This window comes from Adiantum capillus-veneris, chromosome 30 (genome assembly GCF_014529385.1).
Source record: "Adiantum capillus-veneris isolate H3 chromosome 30, ASM1452938v2, whole genome shotgun sequence".
Taxonomy (NCBI): Eukaryota; Viridiplantae; Streptophyta; class Polypodiopsida; order Polypodiales; family Pteridaceae; genus Adiantum; species Adiantum capillus-veneris.
In genome coordinates, this window is record NC_140960.1 from 8,474,410 (window position 1) to 8,493,744 (window position 19,335).

Below are 19,335 nucleotides of genomic sequence, written 5' to 3' on the forward strand. Positions count from 1 at the left end.
ATGCGGAGTCCCAAAAGCAGTTGGTTCAAAAGCAGTCAATCCCAAAAGAATCTGGTTCAAAACTACCCCCAAAAGCAATTAGGGCAAATAGCGGAAATCTGTATAGCCCTGCCATGTGGCATGTCGGCGCAAAACACGGATTTTTTGTAGATCAGCCACGTCTGCTTAGCAGCGCGATTTTTGGACTTTTCTTTAGGGTTTTAGGGTTCTAGGCCCCTCGGCCGGGGTACCAGAAGTTGGTACAACTTTGAGCCTTCAAGTTTAACTTTTTGTGTCCCTTGGGCCCCATCGGATGGTAACCCCGTAAGTTAGAACACTTATGACCATTTATTTGAATTTGTCCAGGTGGTCATGCCACGTCATCATTTTGTGACAACTTCTCTACCCCTGGGTGTTGATCCAGCATTGTTAGTCCTTTTGCTAGTACTAATCCTGGGGGAGATTCTCAGCAGCATCTACAATGCCTCTCTGCACGACAATTTTGCTGAGCATTACAGTTCATGCAACAAGTGCATCATGTTTCCCTTTTTCACATACTTCTCTTGGTGGTCTCTATCCCGCTACGACTTTTTCTATGCCGACTTCATTCAATACATTCTCTCAATCTCTCAAGTTCCTAAGTTCTTTGATGCACACAAATTGACTCCACATAATAATTGGAATTGGAGCAGTGCAAGTGCATGACTTATTTTTTGAGAATTCACACACTATCACCCTTCCATTTAAAGAATTCATGGAGGTTAGAGCTATCAAACTCATGGTTTAAGTACGGTTTTCGGATTCTTCATCGGAGGGTATTGCTCTCTCTCTTGTTGCTCTGTTTGAGAGTCTCGACTCTGTTGGACCTTCTTCACCTCATGATGGTGTTGATCCATTTCCAAACGTCGAGATTGTTCAGCCTCTTCTAGCGTCCCCACCCCCTTTCACCACCTCCACCTCTCTACCCCTCACATTGGCTCCTCTTCATCATCTACATCTCTCCCACTTTATCTGCTATTCCTAGTCTGTGTGTGTTGGTGATCCTTCTACTTGAGTATCGTCTACCACACATGGGAAGATCAAGGTTCCTCCTAGATGGCTTTAGTTTGTGATTCTGGTCTTTTGGATCGTTCTACTCTTCGTGTGGCGTGTAGCTCCAAGCACGTGAATTATGCCTTGATGTCATGGGTAGTTTGAGCTCGATTTTGTAGAGAAGGAGAATATGATATCTGAGAGCATATGTTAGTACCTAGTTCTACACCCACTATTGGGCACTGACGACGTTAGTGGTATTTTGTCAATACTATGCATGATGGAGCTGATGGTTATATTGTCTTGTGGGTGACTACCATGGGTCTATACCTTGCACTTTCCTTCAAGGGTGAATCTGGGCTTCTCCTGGATTCATCTAGGTATATATATGATATCTGAGATGTCGTCTGCTGAGGACAATCAATAGACTTTTGTGCTATTGCTGTCCTATTGTTTGTGGACGGACTAAACGCATCAATGTTCATTACCTCTTTGTTCAGGATTATAAAGAGGGTGGTCGTACCAGCTTGAAGTATTGTTCCACCAATGAAAATCGTGCAAATTTTCTCACCAAGCCTCTACCTCGACCCATTCTTCTATATTGTGCTAATTCTTTCTATCTTTTGTGGTGCGTATGCCCTATCAACTACCTCATTTTTGTGCTAATTTTTCCGATTTAATGCTTCTTTTAGTGCTAGGCTTCATTATGGCTGAGTCTGCCCTTGATCTCCGGAGTCATGACAGAAACTCAGCACGCTGAACTTTGTGTTGATGTATGCTCATGTGTGTGTGCGTGTGGTGTGTGTTGTGTTGGGGAGCATATGTTAGTACCTAGTTCTACACCCACTATTGGGCACTGACGACGTTAGTGGGGATGTCGTGGTATTTAGTCAATACTATGCATGATGGAGCTGATGGTTATATTGTCTTGTGGGTGACTACCATGGGTCTATACCTTGCACTTTCCTTCAAGGGTGAATCTGGGCTTATCCTGGATTCATCTAGGTATATATATTCAAAGAACTGTTTTAGTGAACTTGTGTGATTACCTAATTAAAGAGCCTGCTTGTATATGTTACAAAGTGTGGTAGACCGTAGGCTACTTAGAAAACAAAGCTATTGGTGGTGTGTGTGGGTGGAAGGATGCTCGAAGGCGCCATCCTATGGATGGGTGGATTCGATGAGTTGGGTAACTTTCCAGGAGTTAGATGCTAGGCAGGAAGGTACGTTTGTGAAGAAAATGGGCGGCTGTGCCTCTTCAACAGTGGAAAAAGGCGTTTGTTCTTTGAGTGGACTATATAACTTGCTCTAAGGAAAAAGCATGAAGGTGCAAAATGAGAGAGGTTGTAAGATAAATATCGTAGGGGCGTCTTTGCTAGCCCTAGATCTGGTTTAGTTGAGGGAACTCACCTTCTTTTTTTACACCTCCAGGTCACCTTTACTAGTAGAAAGGCGATCCCTGCCCTCTCATTCTCATTTATCAAGTTTAATGAGCATCCTCTCTCTCTCTCTCTCTCTCTCTCTCTCTCTCTCTCTCTCTGAGTGCTTGTCTCTATCTGCTCTCCTCTCTGCATTGCTTTAAAATCTTTAACCAAGATATATCTTATGCGTGCTCTGAAAGCCATATGTGTAATATCTTGTCTTGAACATGATTGCATGAAGACAGTGCCTATTGATATGCATTATTAAGTTTGGTTTTGACATGTGGTGATAACAAACAATTTACGAGGAGTATGCCTTAAATTGATGCCACCGTGTATTCAACTGTGTATGTCTTTTTCCTCATGAGGAAAAATTAGTCTCAGAGAAACAATCTTGATTAAATTGTTTAAGAGTTGGTTTAGAAAATTGGGGAAGAGAAATAAAACTTTTAGAGAAAGAAATAGGCTAGAGTGGGAACATTAGAATGAGGGAAAATTATCACTGCTCAAAGTGCGAGCGGATCATGTTTAAACAGACTTGTTTCCCATTGACCCTCAAGTTAAGTGGTTTAATTGCTGCAATGAAATCTCATTCGATGTACATGTGCTCATTGAGTCCCTTGTGCGTTTTTACCAGGTTGAAGGAGTTGTAAGGCAGCTTACAGCGGCTGGCGATCATGAGCGAATTTCTTCCGTCATCAGTGTGCTGACAAATGACTTTGCGCACTCTCCGCAGGCAAACCATCGCAAGGTGTTTAGTTTATGATTTTGTAATTCTATGGGATGTGTAATGATATCAAGTAGCCAACAGTTCAAGTTGGAGAATTTTGAAGTGAAGAGCCGGATAGGAATGTGTCTCTGCAACCCGTTTAGAGATGGTTTGAGTGCATGTTTGAAAATTCAAAGGTCAGTTTTTATATTCAGGGTGTGAGACACGTTCTAAATTAGCTAACAATCTAATATGTGCAGGGAGGCTTGATTGGATTAGCTGCAGCCACGGTTGGTTTGGCAGGGGAAGCTGCGCAACATCTTGAAGTATGTGTGCTGAATTTTTTAAAGCTTTCTGACACATCACTTATCCCCCAAGTAGGAAACTTTCAGACGCATAATATTTATCTGCTCCTCCTTGTTGACCTCATTATCCTTGCCAAGTGTTTTTGACTGGAATATCTTGCCTCCCCTTGTAGTATGCTGACCAATTCCATATTATCTACGTGGTGTTTTTTCTACTGAAGAAGGTGGTGAAGAACGCTGGCCCATGACCTATCTTGAACATAACCTACCTTTAGAAGATCAGTCCTCACTTATTTATTTTTTGATGGTTTTCTTGTCACAGCCATGTCGGTTGTTTCATGTTAAGACACCTTCACGTAATGTGAGCTCCTGAAGTTTTAGGTGGATTAAAATGGGCTTTTAAGAATCTGGCTTTATAGGTGGTGGTGAGTTGTGGAAGATACCCATACCTTCCTAACATAGCTGCCTGTTTCCTTCGTAACTTTGCATATGAGCTGTGCTGCCAGCTGCTGTTTCTTTTGTTTAACTTGAATCTCTCCTGCAACAGCAAATTGTTCCACCTGTGCTTGACTCCTTGGCAGATCAGGATAGTCGGGTCCGCTACTATGCATGCGAAGCTTTGTACAACATTGCAAAGGTAGTCATTTACTTGCCTGCCACTTTGAATGGCTTAAGTGCAAAGGATTTCTTGTCATGCAAAATGATGTTCAATGTACAGGTTGCCAGAGGAGATTTTATTGTGTTCTTCAATCGAATTTTTGATGCTCTCTGCAAGCTCTCAGCAGATTCTGATGCTAATGTGCAAAGTGCTGCACACCTGCTTGATAGGCTTGTGAAGGTCAGGAAATACCTGAAGTTCCAGGAAGGGTTTTGAGTTCTTATCATTTATTTCTTCCAACTGACTATCTAGAACTATTTATATCACATCTCAAAAAGAAATAGAAATTTCTTTTCAAGAAAGAACGACTAGCATTTAGTTTTGAAGTAAGATCAATTTTGTGTGCAGGACATTGTTACCGAGAGTGATCAATTCAGGCATGTTAACAGAGCTGCTTCATAATTTTGAGAGATTCGTCTAAGGTCACGTTTCTAATGTGCACTTATTTTTGGATAATGCAAACAGCATCGAAGAATTCATACCACTTCTCAGGGAGAGGATGAATGTTTTGAACCCCTATGTACGTCAGTTTTTGGTTGGATGGATTACAGTTTTAGACAGTGTCCCTGATATTGACATGCTAGGCTTCCTGCCTGATTTCCTGGATGGTTAGTATAAATTTTTTGATTTCACTATTTGTGCCCCTTTCCTCAACTTACCGTAAAAAGCACTATTCTTTTGGGTGGTGTTCCCTTACAGGCTTGAACATTCCGTCTTTCAGCTTAGTAAGCTATTAGTTTTCTTTGACTGAAATGTGCAGGTTTGTTTAACATGCTTAGTGACACTAGCCATGAGATACGACAGCAAGCAGATGCAGCTCTTTCAGAATTCTTACAGGAGATTAAAAACTCTCCGGTACACTCTCATGCATGACTCTGCAAATAATTTTTGCTAGCTACTACGTAAGCGGCTTGATGGCAGCACCTTGACATTTGTGTCTTGTTGCTGCAGTCCGTGGATTATGGACGGATGGCCGAAATCTTAGTTCAAAGGGCTGGTTCACAAGACGAGTTTACCCGCCTAACTGCTATTACTTGGGTAGTTAATTAATCAGGGTGTTCTACATTTGTTGCTTTTGAAGATGATTGATAATGAGTAGTATGAGCAATCAATGTTTCAGATCAATGAATTTGTCAAACTGGGTGGTGAGCAACTTGTTCCATATTATGCTGATATCTTGGGATCGATACTTCCCTGCATATCTGACAAAGAAGAGAAAATTAGAGTGGTAAGGCTGAGGGAGGGTCATTTGTTAAAGATAATTTTTTACGTAGCCTTGATTAGTTGTGTAGATCATTGTCATGTTGTAGTGTTTTTGTTCATTTTATTGATCGTTTCTGAGCTTGCTAGCAACCTTTCTACGTAATCCAGGTTGCCAAAGAAACTAATGAGGAACTGCGGGCCATCAATGCAGAACCAGAATCTTTTGACATCGAAGCGGTCCTTGGATTAGCTAAAAGGCAAGCTTTTTTTAGTCCCTCACGCCCCAACGTTAGTTCCTGAAATCTACTTCTTTTTAACACCATCGTTTGTCTGTTTTCATCGTGGAGGCCATAATATTGTTCGTTCGATGCTTGTGTCATTGGTTTCAACATTTGGTACAGGGCATGTGCCAATGACTCTTCATTCCTCAGGCTTAAGACAGGGTTGACTGGGATTATGAAGGCACCATGTGAAGTTGGGCTTCCCAGACCATTTGATAACGAGAGTGGAGGATTTATATAGGTCTGCTGGCAAAGTTGGGCTTCCCAGACCATTTGATCACGAGAGTGGCGGATTTATATAGGTCTGCTGGCAGCAGACCTATATAAAGCCGCCACTCGAGTAGGATTTCTTACGGGGTTTTTTAAATGGCTTTGCTTGATTGCTTTGCGGTCAGATGCGTCCCTCACAGGGGAAAAAGGACAACAAGACCTAGCAATTACCGCCCCTCACAGGGGAAAAAGAACAACAAGATCTAGCAATCACCCAGTCAAAAATGCTTATTATGTTCCTTGACTTCACGATTGTCCTTTTCTTTTCGAGTAGAGATATATGTCTTGATTAATGGAGAGGCAGGTTTCTTGAAAAGATAGGTAGACCTGATTAGAGCAAGATTGATCCACTATAGGGATGTTCGATAGGCAGCTCTGATAATGAGAGATATGGATCCACTGTAGGGATGTTAGATGCTGGGTTCTTTAGTTGAAGTGGGGTGAGCCCGTCTGAAATCCAGACTAAGGTACCTTCAAAGGTTTTGTTTGCCTCATGATAGCTACCTTTTCTTTCATGTCGAAGTATGCGACCTTTTCCTGCCTACCTTTGACCTCCACACTCATTGGATCCCCGAGGTCTGTTAATGGAACTACCTTGGACAGCCTCTCCGTTAATACATCAGTGGCTATGACATTCTCTATTGGCGTTTGCTTCTTTGACCTGTCCAGGTTTCTCTCAACCTTCGAGGAGACCTCCCGCTCGTATGTGTTTCTGCAACTTCTGAGCTTTCTGCTTCTCATGAATAATCGACAAAACTTCTTTAGCAAAATGTTACTAGCTGCATCTCCTGCAACTAGGTCTGTAGTTCTGCTCACATCTTTCTTGACTAGGTCTTGCTTGATGGAGTTAACTTCTCCCTGTAATATCTTCAACTCCTGCATCAAGCAGAGCTCCCATGGTGTTTGCCAAGATATTGGTGGTGGGATTAGAGGATGTTGAGCCAGGGCTGCAGCAAACCTCTTATGCGACCCCATTCGATATGTTTCCAATTCTACCATGGGTGCTCTCTGATTCAAAGCCCCCGTTTCCCGCAAGGGTCCCCTTTACCCTTTTTTTTTGGGGCTGTGTGTACGTGTCCGAGAGAGCGAAGCTACACCCTTTCCTGCTCCCCCCCCCTTCCGCTTCTTGCGTAGGTCTTCCTTAGTTTAAGCAGTCCCCCCATGCTTATTAAAAGCTTGCTTAACAACCATATAAAATGCAAGCGTGGGCAAATTGTGTACATGTGGCCTGCCATTAGGTGCGCGTGCTGGGCGGAAATGTGTGAGATAGAGAACCGTGAAGCAGCATGGACAGGAGCAGGTGGGCAGAGAGAGAGAGAGAGAAAGATTTTTAACATCTATGTGAGGCCGAAGTCGGCCTATGAGACCAATCAAATATACATGTGTGTATGTCCTCCATCTATCGGAAAAGACAAAACAATCCAAACTGGTACAAAATAAGGATATGGATAAAAAGTTAAAACCTTGTTTGTGATGGGATCTATTGGGGGGGGGGGATGGAGCTCTAGTACTGGGGGTATGTGCATGCCTAAATGCTCAGGTAGCACAACCATGTAAATGCATCAAGCTAGCTAGCTCCCTCCTGTGCTAATAGGAGGGTGTAAAATGTGGTACATGGGAAGGTTGTGAGCAAGAGCTGCTCGGATGAATGCATCCGGGTGAGCCATCATCTGGGCTCGTCTCTCCTCAGTAGCTCGACGTGCTTGGGTCTGGATCTCCTCAATCTGTCTGCGGTGGAGTCGTGGGGCCCGACATCCAGTAACATGTGGTCATCGTCTGGCCCGGCTCGTCTCAGCCTGCTGGAGAGTCAGTCCCCTTGGTAGATCTGGGAGTGGAGGGGGTTGGTCCTCTGGAAAAAATCTGTAAGCTGTGACTCCATACACCCCCCCCCCCCCGTCTCTGTAGGTAGCAGTGTGTCTCTGTGCCTTTTAATCTCCAACAGGAAGTGCCCCAACTGTCTCTGATCTCAAGAGTGCATGATCTCGTGGAGGGTAGGCTGCCCTCTAAAAAGTGACTCGTATTTGCCTCTAATATCATCATAAGCTTTGCATTTGCAAACAAAGTGCTCCTCACTCTCCAGGTCCTCTGTGCATACTTGGCAGACTCGCGCCCCACCTTATCTCTAGCCTGTGTGATGATACTTTGAGCTGACCAATGGCCACTCGTGAGCTGTGTGGTATGTAAATGTCCATATAGTGTGGTCGCTATATGAACCCGTCCTCCAGTATGGTAAGGGAATGATCTCTGTAGTGTGACATCTTCCAGTGAAGGGGAGATGTGATCCACGTTTGTTTGGTATATAGCTGCCAGAAATTTTGTCGGAGCACTATGTTTCTCTCACTGCGTGAGAGATGAACATGGTTGAGTTGGGTAAGGCAATGATCTTTGTAGTGTGACATTTTCCGTTGAAGGGGAGATGTGATCCAAGTTTGTCTGGTATATAGCTGCCAGAGAGCACTATGTTTCTCTCACTGCATGAGAGATGAACTTGGGGTGAGTCGGGGTCATACTGGAAAGGTGGCAGGCTCTCAAGATCAAGGCCATGTGCTCTGAACCATGCTCTAGCATGTGTTTACCAAGCTCTGTCACCCTTAGTGTGCCATTCTCCATTGCAAGTGCTCATAAGTCTTCGCCTTGTTTGTTTACGGTCTCACTTAGGAGATCTTGGATCATTTTTCATGATGGTTGTGGACCTTGTTGAAGAAGAAGAACTTTTGCGATTATATGTAAAATAAGAGATGAGAGTCAATTTTCTTGAACCTATTCACTTCGGAAATGCTATTACAAAAACGCCTTCCATAACTTTGAAAATTTCTGTCTTTACATCAAGGCGTAGAGGGCTTCGTGTTCTTCGATTGAGGCTATAGATCATAACTTCTTTATCCGAATTCCGATTTGGGAGAGAGAGAGAGAGAGAGAGAGAGAGAGTCTAAAACAACAAAAAAAATATAAGAAACTAAAAAACAGCAAGAAACGCTTGTGAAACCTTAAAAAACAGCAAAACACAGATTTGAAACCCTAAAAAACAGCAAAAAACAGTTTTGAAACCCTATAAACAGTAAAAAATCGGTGACAAAACCCTATAAACAGCCAAAATGCAATTTCGAAACCCTAAAAACAGCAAAGAAGAAGTGGCGAAACCTTAAGAACAATAAAAGACCCGAGAGAGAGAGAGAGAGAGAGAGAAATGAAAATGAAATGAAATGTTATATTAACGTCTTCAAAAGGCCAAAATGACCTATGAGACCAATTAGTTACAAAATAGTGAATCTAATACCATGTCTGGGTACAAAAGAACTAGAAGTGGAACAAAATACTACTACTACTACTACAATCTAAAACTACGTGGGTGTAGCAGCTGATACAATAGGTACCCGGTAAACTGGATGTAACAGTGTGTGAAACAAAGATGGAAGAAATGGTGAGGATCCATCCTCATCTGCACTCTGGATGTCGAGAGAGTATGGCTCGAATCTTCTGTTGTAGTCTCCGTCGATGCTGTGTAGCTCCTCTCCTCAGTCGCGGTCGTCTGTATCTCTGTAGCTCCAATGCTCGGTCGATGAGAGTGCCAGTAGTGGTCGAATGAGTGTGGGAGAGAGAGAGAGAGAGAGAGAGAGAGAGAGAGAGAGAGAGAGAGAGAGAGAGAGAGAGAGAGAGAGAGAGAGCATGATTGCAGTGAGTCTCGTGTAATTTTGTTTCTTGCGCTTTGTTAATGTTTTCAGGGAGTTGGCAAGTGAGTGGGAGGCAACGAGGCTTGAAGCCTTGCGGTGGATATTTGTTCTTTTGGAAAGACATCGGACAGAGGTTCATATAAATCCATCCTCTTTTTCCCGTGAAAAGAAAACAACGAAAGATATCTTTTTTTATGTGTAAACTTTATCTTGCTCACTTGCATCTAAGACTGTCTTTGTTCTTGAAAAAACAAGAAGAATGATTGGCCCTAAGAATTAGACAGAATATGTGATTTAGGAACGGTTGGGAAAAGTGTTTCTCAGCTGACAATTGTGTTCCTCTAAAATTTAGCTAGGCGCAACAGAAAAGGAATCAGTCTGCCTAAACTGAGCTAGATAGTGTAAATGTGTGAAAAAATAGTGTTTATACATATTTTTTCTGTTTGAAATAGCATAAGAGGGAATTATGTATGGCTAGGATAATGATGTTTGTTGAACACTGGATCATTTTGTGGATAAGCAAGAAATACACAAGCTTCAGTAATACAAGTAGCGATTTCAGGACCAAGAGTTTGTGAGACACAAAATGGCCTCTCTTGCGTCTATTCATCTTTCTTTCTTTTTCATTGCGTGTTGATTGCCGATCAGCTCCTGCCTCTTTATTCAGCGGAGCTGATTGAGCAGGCTACTATGTTCTTCAAAGTTTGTTGATCTGGGGTTTCTCCTCATAGTCAAATTCATGTGTGGAGCTGCTTAGACTTATTTTGCACAAGCATCTGCAGTTTCGGGATGCTGGAGAGGATTTGTCCACATGACGAGTTGTGCAAACCATGTGCTACATGAGGCATATCAAGTTCTCTCACTATCAGATTAGTGCCCTAAGTTAGAAATCTATGGTGACAATGGTTTCAAATTGCAGTTGTCATCTTAAATTTTTTTTGAAGAGGGGGAAGGGGAAGGGAAATAATGTCTATGGCTTCAGTGACCTTGGTTATAGCTTGGAGACTGGATAGAGTAGTGCTAGCTTCACTAATATTCTCAATAGAGCTTTTGCTGTTTATCAGTAAGGTTGTATGCAAATGTGAGCAGGGATGACAACAGGACAATTGTTAGTAGAGGCATTGACCAGGTTGATGTCTTTTTGGCATAGATATTGGGACTTTTCTTAGTATTTTGTTACTACAAAACATGTGACATGTCACAAGGAAGTGATACATTTTTGTATTTAAGAGGTGACGTTTTGTTTCAATCGTCAGGGGATACTGATGAATTGACTATCACCTCTCTATACTTTGGCTGTTCCCTTATCAAACTCAAAATTATTGCTGTTATCGTTGCCTATAACATTAATTGGCCCAAAGTAGGAACTTACGTTGCAATCTCACAGCACACTGTTGGAGAGCTCTTCAACCAAAATTTGTTTTGTTTTTTCTGCCAAGAATGACACATGCCTGAAGTGGAATGTATGAGCATGGATGTAATGAGCCAGTGGTGTCGGTTGGCTGCGGCCCCTATCTGCATTTTGTTAAAAAAATCTTATTACTAATTACAGAAAAAGAGAGAGTGGGAAGTATACAAAAGGCATTAAAGGGTTGACTTCTTGATGGTTGGGAAAAATGAGGTTAGTACAACCAACAGGTGTACATAATAGCCGTAGATGTACTTCAGGAAAGGTTGTCCCTTTTCGTCGATTTTGGGGACTTGAGTCTCATTGAGGTCTTAGGCAAGCAAGCAAGACTCACATACTTAGAGAGTTAATCTTCCAAGTACCTAACAAAGTGTATTGCCACCTAGTATCTGAAGACTAACATTGGAATCTATCGTGATCGTGGATCTGTCATGATTGCTTTGAAAAATCCCTTCAAGACCAATTGTTAAAATCTGTTGCGAACCTTCTTTATCTTTGATTTCATTTGTATATGTTGCTTTCACCATCAACTGCTCCTTTGTCAATAATGCCTAATTTAAAGAGAGTTCATGCATGTTCATCTTTCTTGTCTAAGATGGTCCTTGATTTACCTTGCAAGCATGTTCCGCATCAACCTTTAACAAGCTTTTGATGCACTTGCCCTTCGCATGCATCTTTGAAACACGTGAATCTTCGTGAACAACAACCAACCTATCGAAACTAGCTTATAATCCATGCAAAACTTGCTTGACTTGGTTTTTAAATATAAGGCCAAATCAATCAATGCTCATGAATTGTCTCTTTAGTATAGCATCTTCGGAGTGAGGGGTTGCCTGTGTGATATCCTCGTCTCTCCTATGTAGCTGCCAAAGGTCCTGTCTCAAGACTATGTTCCTCTTGCTATATGAGAGATGGATGTGGTGTGTCTGTCATACTAGAATGGTGCATCTCTCTAGCTCATGCTGTGAGAACTAGGTGTGACCTTGGCATACCATGGTCTTCTTCTTCTCCTCCTTAGCCATCCCTCGAAGCCCCTCTATACAGAGATAATCGTCACCTTTTGGCTGCTTGTAATTGTAATTGTAGTCCAAATGTTATGGTTGCATATTGAGGAAAACAAATGATAACATCTTATGGGTTGGACACTAAGAGAAAAAACACTTGTATACCTTCAAAGACAAAGCTAAAATGAAACAAGGCACACAATGAGCCGGAGCGGCCAGCCCCTCCCTCAAAACTTCCCTTTATTTATGGGAGAATTGTACATAGTATCATGTCCAATACAATGCTAGGCTTCCTGTCACAGGAACGGGCACCACGTGCCAATGGAAAAGAACAGACTGAACAACTTTAGACACTTCAAATAACACTAAACTGAAAGAGACAGAGAGTGGACAACACGGGAGATATGGAGTGGTGGAGTTCCAAGCCTTGGTTCCCCTTTTGGTATTTCTTTATATTGCTTGAACTTAGTACATCGCCGGTACTCCATCTTCTGCACCTTCACGCAGAAGCATGCTGGAGAATGAGCCCTTGGCTCATATTTAAAGGCCCTTGGCCTATAAAAAGCAGTTACATGAAAAGCTTCAAACTTAAAAGCATTTGGTCCCAAAATCACTAGGGCCAAAAGCTGCCAGTGTGATTTGCGGAAATCCATACAGCTACCGTGTCATCAGCGCGACGCGGAAATCCGTAGAGGCTACTGAAACCGGCCCGTAGGGCGGTAGGCGCTGGCTTTCACCCGAAATTCTTTACTTTCGATACACACAGAGCACTTTACAAAGAGAACCTGCGACGGGAATTAACACTTGAATACACACACGGCTCGGAAGCTAGAATGCTCCAAGCAGACGCCGACAACCTGTAGGCCCCAAAATTGGCGCCCCTTTCGGTATTTCTTTATTCTTTAGGAGGGTAAATTACAAGGTAAGGTCCTGGGAATCCTTCACGTGTATCCACCTAGATACCATCTGATTTGGCCAAATTTCGGCAGCATAACAGCCCCAAAACTTGCGCGAAACCAATTCCCCTGTTAGAACTCACTTGCACTGGCGTATACCCTCTGATTCCTGCCCATAAACAGTAAATTCAGCACGCTGTATTTACTGGTTTTTGCCCTGTTTTCAGCCCCAAACAGTCCCCTAACTGTCCTCTGCCAGTGGGTCACGATTCCCAAGTGTCCTGGCGTCCGTATGGCTGAAAAACAGTCAAATTACAGCGCATACACAGCGCTGATTTTGCACCTGTACGGTGAGGTTATGACCCTCACCAGTGCCTGCTTTGGAGCAGCAGCTAGCTACCCCTGTTCCTGCTCAAGGAGGCTCTTGCCTCAGCACAAAAGCATGAACCCACACAACTGTACATCAGTCAAATGAGGAGCCCTCTTGTGGGCCATCACATAACTGCACGTAGGGGAGAGAGAGAGAGAGCAGTGTGTAGTGTGCAGGGCATCACTCCTAGCACCACACTGTACATGAGAGGGAAAGGAAGCACTCCATAGCTCTTAACCTGTGACAAAAACTGAAATGAGGCCTCTCCCAGCTTAAAAATCAGCGCCCATTTTTCTGCAAGAGGAAACTGCATGAAATCTTGACACTTGGCGCATTTTCAAGCATTTTCCCGTTTCGGGTTCGCCGCTTAAAAATATCCCAACCGACGCGTCAGTTGACTTCGCGGCAGAGTTATAAAATGTTCCCCTAGTCATACCGGAGGTAATGACGCGAACACATTTCACGGCCCAAAATAGCAGTTTCCTAAATTTTAGGAGATGCTTCCGTTGGGCTTCCACTGGTCTTCTGACCATCTATCCTCATTGGGACTGCATCCAAAAATGCAACGTGGCCCAACTATCGGATACTTTCTGTTGGTAGTCCTACCTTGACTTTATGCCTTAATTGAGTTCACTACCTAGTATCCACCAACTTGCTAAGTGCGACAAGGAGACCTATATGATCTTGCTCTGAGCCTAGACATCCTCTTACCATACGAATTCCAGTGCCGACCACTTCCCGTCTGCGGGTGAATCTACCGTTCACATTGGCTATACAATGTCCGACCGTTTGCTACTTCAAAAAGAGGGTCTCAAAACAAATAAAATAAACCCCATTGGAAAGAAACCAACAACCAAGGTTAGCAGTTGCCACATCTCTGTGACATGGTTAATAACTGCCACGTCCTCGTGACATACCCCCCTCTTGAAATCGCAAACGTCCTCGATTGCATACCATAAATACACGCCACTGATGATCTTGTGCTATCAACACTCTTTTATCATCACATGTATCCGCAAGAAAGGTCGTAACATACATAGATACAAATGACTTAATGAGGCCTTCATACTTTTGCCATTTCCATCTATGGCACTGAATTCATATGTACTTTTGATGTACTAGCTCTATCATTACCCCTCCTTTGCACACGTTGGGTTGGGGCATAAGTAGGCTGTAACCCAAAGGTTTCAAGGTAAAGCTGCAATACATTTGGTGACTCTGACAGTTCATGCTCTTCCATCCACTTTGCATCCATAGGCGGATAGTTCTTGAACTTCACCAAATAGCGTCTTGCAACTTGTCCTTTAACTTTTCTGTCCTTATGTGCCAAAACTTGCTCAGGTACCAGGATCTCATCAAGTTCCTCAACTTCTGGCTGATCCTCAACTGGCATATCTTTTGGCACATCACCCACGAAGGGTCTTAGAAGACTCACGTGAAACGCATTATGAATCTTCCATGCATCAGGCAATTTCAGCTTGTAAGCCACATCGCTGATCTTGTCAAGCACCTGAAAAGGCCCATAGTAACTCATGCTGAGCTTAGGAAACAGCCGTTCCTTGCCCTTCATCTTCTTTAACCTTGCCTTTTCAAACCTTAACAGAACCCAATCACCAGGTGATAGTAGCAATTCACGACGGTGACGATCAGCAGCCTTTTTCTGCTTTGCCTGAGTCTTCTCCAAGGCAACTTTGATCTTCTTATACATCTCATCCATGTTCTCAACATATCGATCTGCCTCAAAGATCTTGTCCTTTGTATGCAAAATGGGAGGAACCTTTTTGCCACCTTCAACAATCTCAAAAGGTGCTTTGCCAGTAGATGAATGCACCGTGTTATTGTACGCATACTCAAGCATAGGCAAATACTGTTCCCACTTGCCCTTATTATCTGACACATAGCATTTCAGCAGATCTAAGACAATAGAATTAGCCTCTTTTGACTGTCCATCAGTTTGTGGATGAAACGAAGACGAGAACTTGAGCGTAGTGCCCATGTTCTCAAACAATCCTCTCCAGAACAAACTGGTCATGCGAGGATCACGATCATTGATAATCGATTGTGGCATACCATGGTACTTAAACACATTGTACATGAACAAGCGTGCCATATGATCAGATTTTATCTTCTTCCTGATAGGGATAAAATGGGCCTGCTTGCTGAACGTGCAGATAATGGTCCATATACCATCATTCCCTGTTGGCGTTCTTGGAAGATCAAAGATAAAGTCCATAGCAATGCTTTCCCATGGCTTATCCGGAATCGGCAGTGGTTGTAACAACCCTGGTGCCTTTTGCCTGTCAAATTTGACCTTTTGGCAAACTATACATGCTCGCACAAAGGCATCCACATCTCTCTTCAAGGTAGGCCAATAGAAGAACGTCTCTACCGCTTTAACTGTTGCATCAATGCCACGATGCCCTGCATACGGTGGGACATGACTCTCTTCCATGACCTTATGTCGCAGTGGCCTAGTGACACAAAGTCTGCCATGCATCATCATAAAACCATCTCTGAGGAGGTAGTGCTCGTGATGTTGCCCCTCTTATAACTGTTCAAAGATCCTTGCAAAATCTTCATTAGCAGTATACTGTTCCTTCATGTCATCTAACTCATGATGATAAGGAATTGACACAACTGAAATTTGTGGCTTTCTTGATAATGCATCAGCCACAACATTCTTCTTGCCTTCCACATGCATAATCTGGAAGTGGAACATGGAAAGAATGTTTGCCCATCGCATATGCTTTTCAGATAACTTTGACTGTGTCAAGAAGTATCGCAAGGTCTGGTGATATGTTTGGACAACAAAATCAGCACCTAAGAGGTAGTGCTTCCAGCTAGAAAGCGCATGAATCACGGCCAAGAGCTCTTTCTCATAGACTTGCATAGTCCTCTCTGGCCCTTGCAAAATTCGGCTTTCATAAGCTACTACCCGTCCATCTTGCATTAGCACTGCTCCGATGCTACTGCCACACGCGTCACACTGGACCACAAATGACTTCCTGAGATCTGGCAAAACAATAACTGGATTTGAAGTCAACTTTTCCTTTAAGAGACTAAAAGCTGAAATCTCTTTTTGGGTCCATTTGAAAGTGACCTCTTTCTTTTGCAATGCGTGAAGAGGCGATGCTATCTCTGCAAAATTTATGATAAACCTTCTATAGTAGGAACACAATCCCAAGAAGCTTCTGACATCGTGCACGGTCTTCAAGTCTGGCCATGTCTTGATAGCTTCGACCTTTGCGGGATCCATTCTAACACCATCCTTTGAGACTATGTGGCCCAGAAAGTGGATCTCTTCGAGGAAGAATTCACTTTTCTTAGGATTGACAAGTAACCTGTGACTGTGTAGCTCTTCGAACACAATGGTCAAGTGACGCCTATGCTCCTCTTCATTCTTCGAATACACTTTCATGTCATCGAAGAACGTTCCAACAAATTGTTGATGCGAGCGGAAAATCCGGTCCATCATTCTGTTGAACGTGGCAGGAGCATTTGTTAACCCAAACGGCATCACTAGAAACTCATAAAGACCAAATGTCGTTCTAAACACAGTCCTGTGCACATCCTCTGGGCTTATACGAATCTGATGGTACCCACTCTTAAGGTCTATCCTGCTGAAAATTGCAGCACCCTCTAAACGATCGAGAATATCATCAATTCTAGGAATAGGGAACCTATTCTTGATGGTATTCTTATTTAACGCACGGTAATCAATACACATGCGCCATGAGCCATCCTTCTTCTGCACTAGGAGCACTGGGGAGCAAAAGGGTGAAGAACTAGGCTGAATCAGCCCCTTCTCTAATAACTCCTCAACCTGGCCCATAATCTCTTTTTGCTGCGCCGCACTAACCCTAGAGGGAGGTCTATTTGGTGGGCTATACCCTGGCACCAAATCTATCCGATGGTCCTCAGGTCTCTCTGGCGGCAATTACGATGGTAATGAATCAGAAAAACAGTCACTATACTTTTGCAAAAATGCTGACCTTTCTTTAAATAACACAGATAAATTTGACTGATCACTATCTGAGACATCACGTGCAAAAATCAAGTACACAGAAGATGATTCTTTATTACAGAAGTGATAGCAGAAGCAGATACAATAGGGACTGACTCTCCTTTAAGCTTTACATCCAAGATGTGAGTTTTGCCCCTATGCTGTACAGTGATCTTTTTGTTGTAGGCATCCAAGACTCCATGCACTCGGAACATCCACGAGATCCCCAACAAGGCGTCACAACCTTCCAGCGGCATGATGTAAAACTCTTCAGTGTCCACATACGACTGAATATGCAGACGCAGTTTTCCAATGATGGGAGTAACACACTTTGAGTAGCCAGGACATGCCAACCCTGCCTCTGCTGTGTACCCCATCTCTTCAGCTCTGATGCCCAGCTTCATAGCTAACTCTGGTGAGATAAAGTTGGCTTTGGCACCTCGATCAAAGAAGATGAGTGCCGTCTGATCCCTAACTTTACCCCATGCCCTGCATAACTCACTGGCATCTGTGCTGGGCCTGTCACCCACCATGTCTGGCACTAAACCTGCCGTGGGTTTAGGCTTCTTGCCTTTCTGGTCTTCTTTATCCTCTGAGTCAGCTCGCCTTTTCCTTTGTGGACAATTGATAGAAATGTGACCAGGCTGCTCGCATATAAAGCATTTGTTCTCAGCCATTAGGACCTTCTTTTCCTCGAGCGACTTGCGCACAAAAGGCTTCCTTTTCTGTTTCTTTGCCTGCACTCCAGAAGTCCCGGCTGAATCCTTGTCTTTGGTGGCCTTTTCTGACCCCTGTGACGCACCAGGAGCCGTTTTCACAAAGGGCTTCTTCGCTGAATTTTTCTTTTGCTGCCCTCCTTTGTCACTGTTCGGAAATCCACTGTCCTCTCCTTTCAACAAGGCAAGACCAGTGTTCGCAACTTCCATAAGCTGAGTAAGGGTAGCCACTCTGTTCTTTGTACAGTAATCGCGAAGCCCTTTAGGCAGCCCACAACAGTACTTCTCTATCTGCTCTGTCAGTGGCACAAATCTGTAGGAGGTCACTGAGAGTAATGCTTTACAAAACCTCCTATTGTACTCCAGCAAGCTCTTGCACGAAGCTGAAGTAAGCTGGTGCCAATCTGTTAGGACGTCGGCTTCAAATTCATTTGATAGCCAAGTAGATGCAAACATTTGCTTGAAGTAAACCCAAGTGGCGGGTGCCTGTCCTTGCATTAACAATGTCGTCCACCATGTAAGCGCATTGTCCTTTAAGAAAGTGGCAGCTTTCCTGACCTTCGAGACATCTGTAAAATTCCCTCCCGCATAAGCTGTATCAAACTGCTGGAGGAAAGTGAGGGCTTTTGTCTTATCCTCGAAACCACTGAAGGTACTGAACTTTACTGCTGCACCACCTTCGTTGTAAGCCTTCGGCTTCTCTAGTGCCCCCAAGTTGTCATACGGAATGGTCTGCAACATGGGCACTGTACTAAGCATGATTGGCATGTGTTGGCCATTCACATTTTGCGTCAGAGGTGCAATATGTGGCTGCTGTCCAGAAAAACCAGCCATGCCAAAATGACCCTGTGGCACCCCAAACTGGCTCTGGTTGCAGTGGAAACCTTGCTGCATGCCGATACTACCATACATGGGGTTTGGCATGATGCCTTGCATACCCCCAAACACTGTTCCTGGCATGTACGGCTGATTTCCAGGCGCATAACCAGCCATACTTTGGAACACTGATCCACCCCCGAAATACCCAGGATGTACCGTGGGTGGTGGAAAAACTGAGTGCATAGCCTGGTATCCAGCTCCCTGTCCATTCAAGACAGCATGCTGGCTCTGAAAGGTGGCGGGCTGAACTGGCATAACCTGTGGAATAGGCGTTCTAGCCACCTGTTTAAGCACGGGAGGAACCTGCTTTGGAGCCCCCGACTCCGCAACATGCGAGTGTTCCCTTTCCTCCTACGCCTCATGAAGTACCTGGGCTTGAGCTTCAACAAGCTCCGTACGCGGCGTAGGTTGCCTATTTTGTTGTTGCACTGGTGGCGCTTGCAAGAATTCCATAAACCTCGGATTCTGCACCAGCTGCGAAAAGACATTCACCGCGGCAACTAACTGAGTCTTAAACGCATCATCCTCAA

General features: G+C 43.7%; 1 protein-coding gene across 1 annotated transcript in view; it reads left to right on the forward strand.

The window, feature by feature from the left end:
• The window catches only part of LOC147417512 (ARM repeat superfamily protein), a 66,782-nt gene that overhangs the window by 13,891 nt on the left and 33,556 nt on the right, over positions 1-19,335 (forward strand). Inside the window, exons 2-12 of the mRNA XM_086506467.1 lie at positions 3,070-3,183; positions 3,402-3,467; positions 3,994-4,083; positions 4,165-4,284; positions 4,453-4,481; positions 4,570-4,712; positions 4,865-4,959; positions 5,056-5,142; positions 5,225-5,332; positions 5,476-5,564; positions 9,581-9,662. Of these exons, the coding sequence (XP_086362593.1) occupies positions 3,070-3,183; positions 3,402-3,467; positions 3,994-4,083; positions 4,165-4,284; positions 4,453-4,481; positions 4,570-4,712; positions 4,865-4,959; positions 5,056-5,142; positions 5,225-5,332; positions 5,476-5,564; positions 9,581-9,662 (1,023 nt within the window). The remainder of the gene's footprint in view (positions 1-3,069; positions 3,184-3,401; positions 3,468-3,993; positions 4,084-4,164; positions 4,285-4,452; positions 4,482-4,569; positions 4,713-4,864; positions 4,960-5,055; positions 5,143-5,224; positions 5,333-5,475; positions 5,565-9,580; positions 9,663-19,335) is intronic.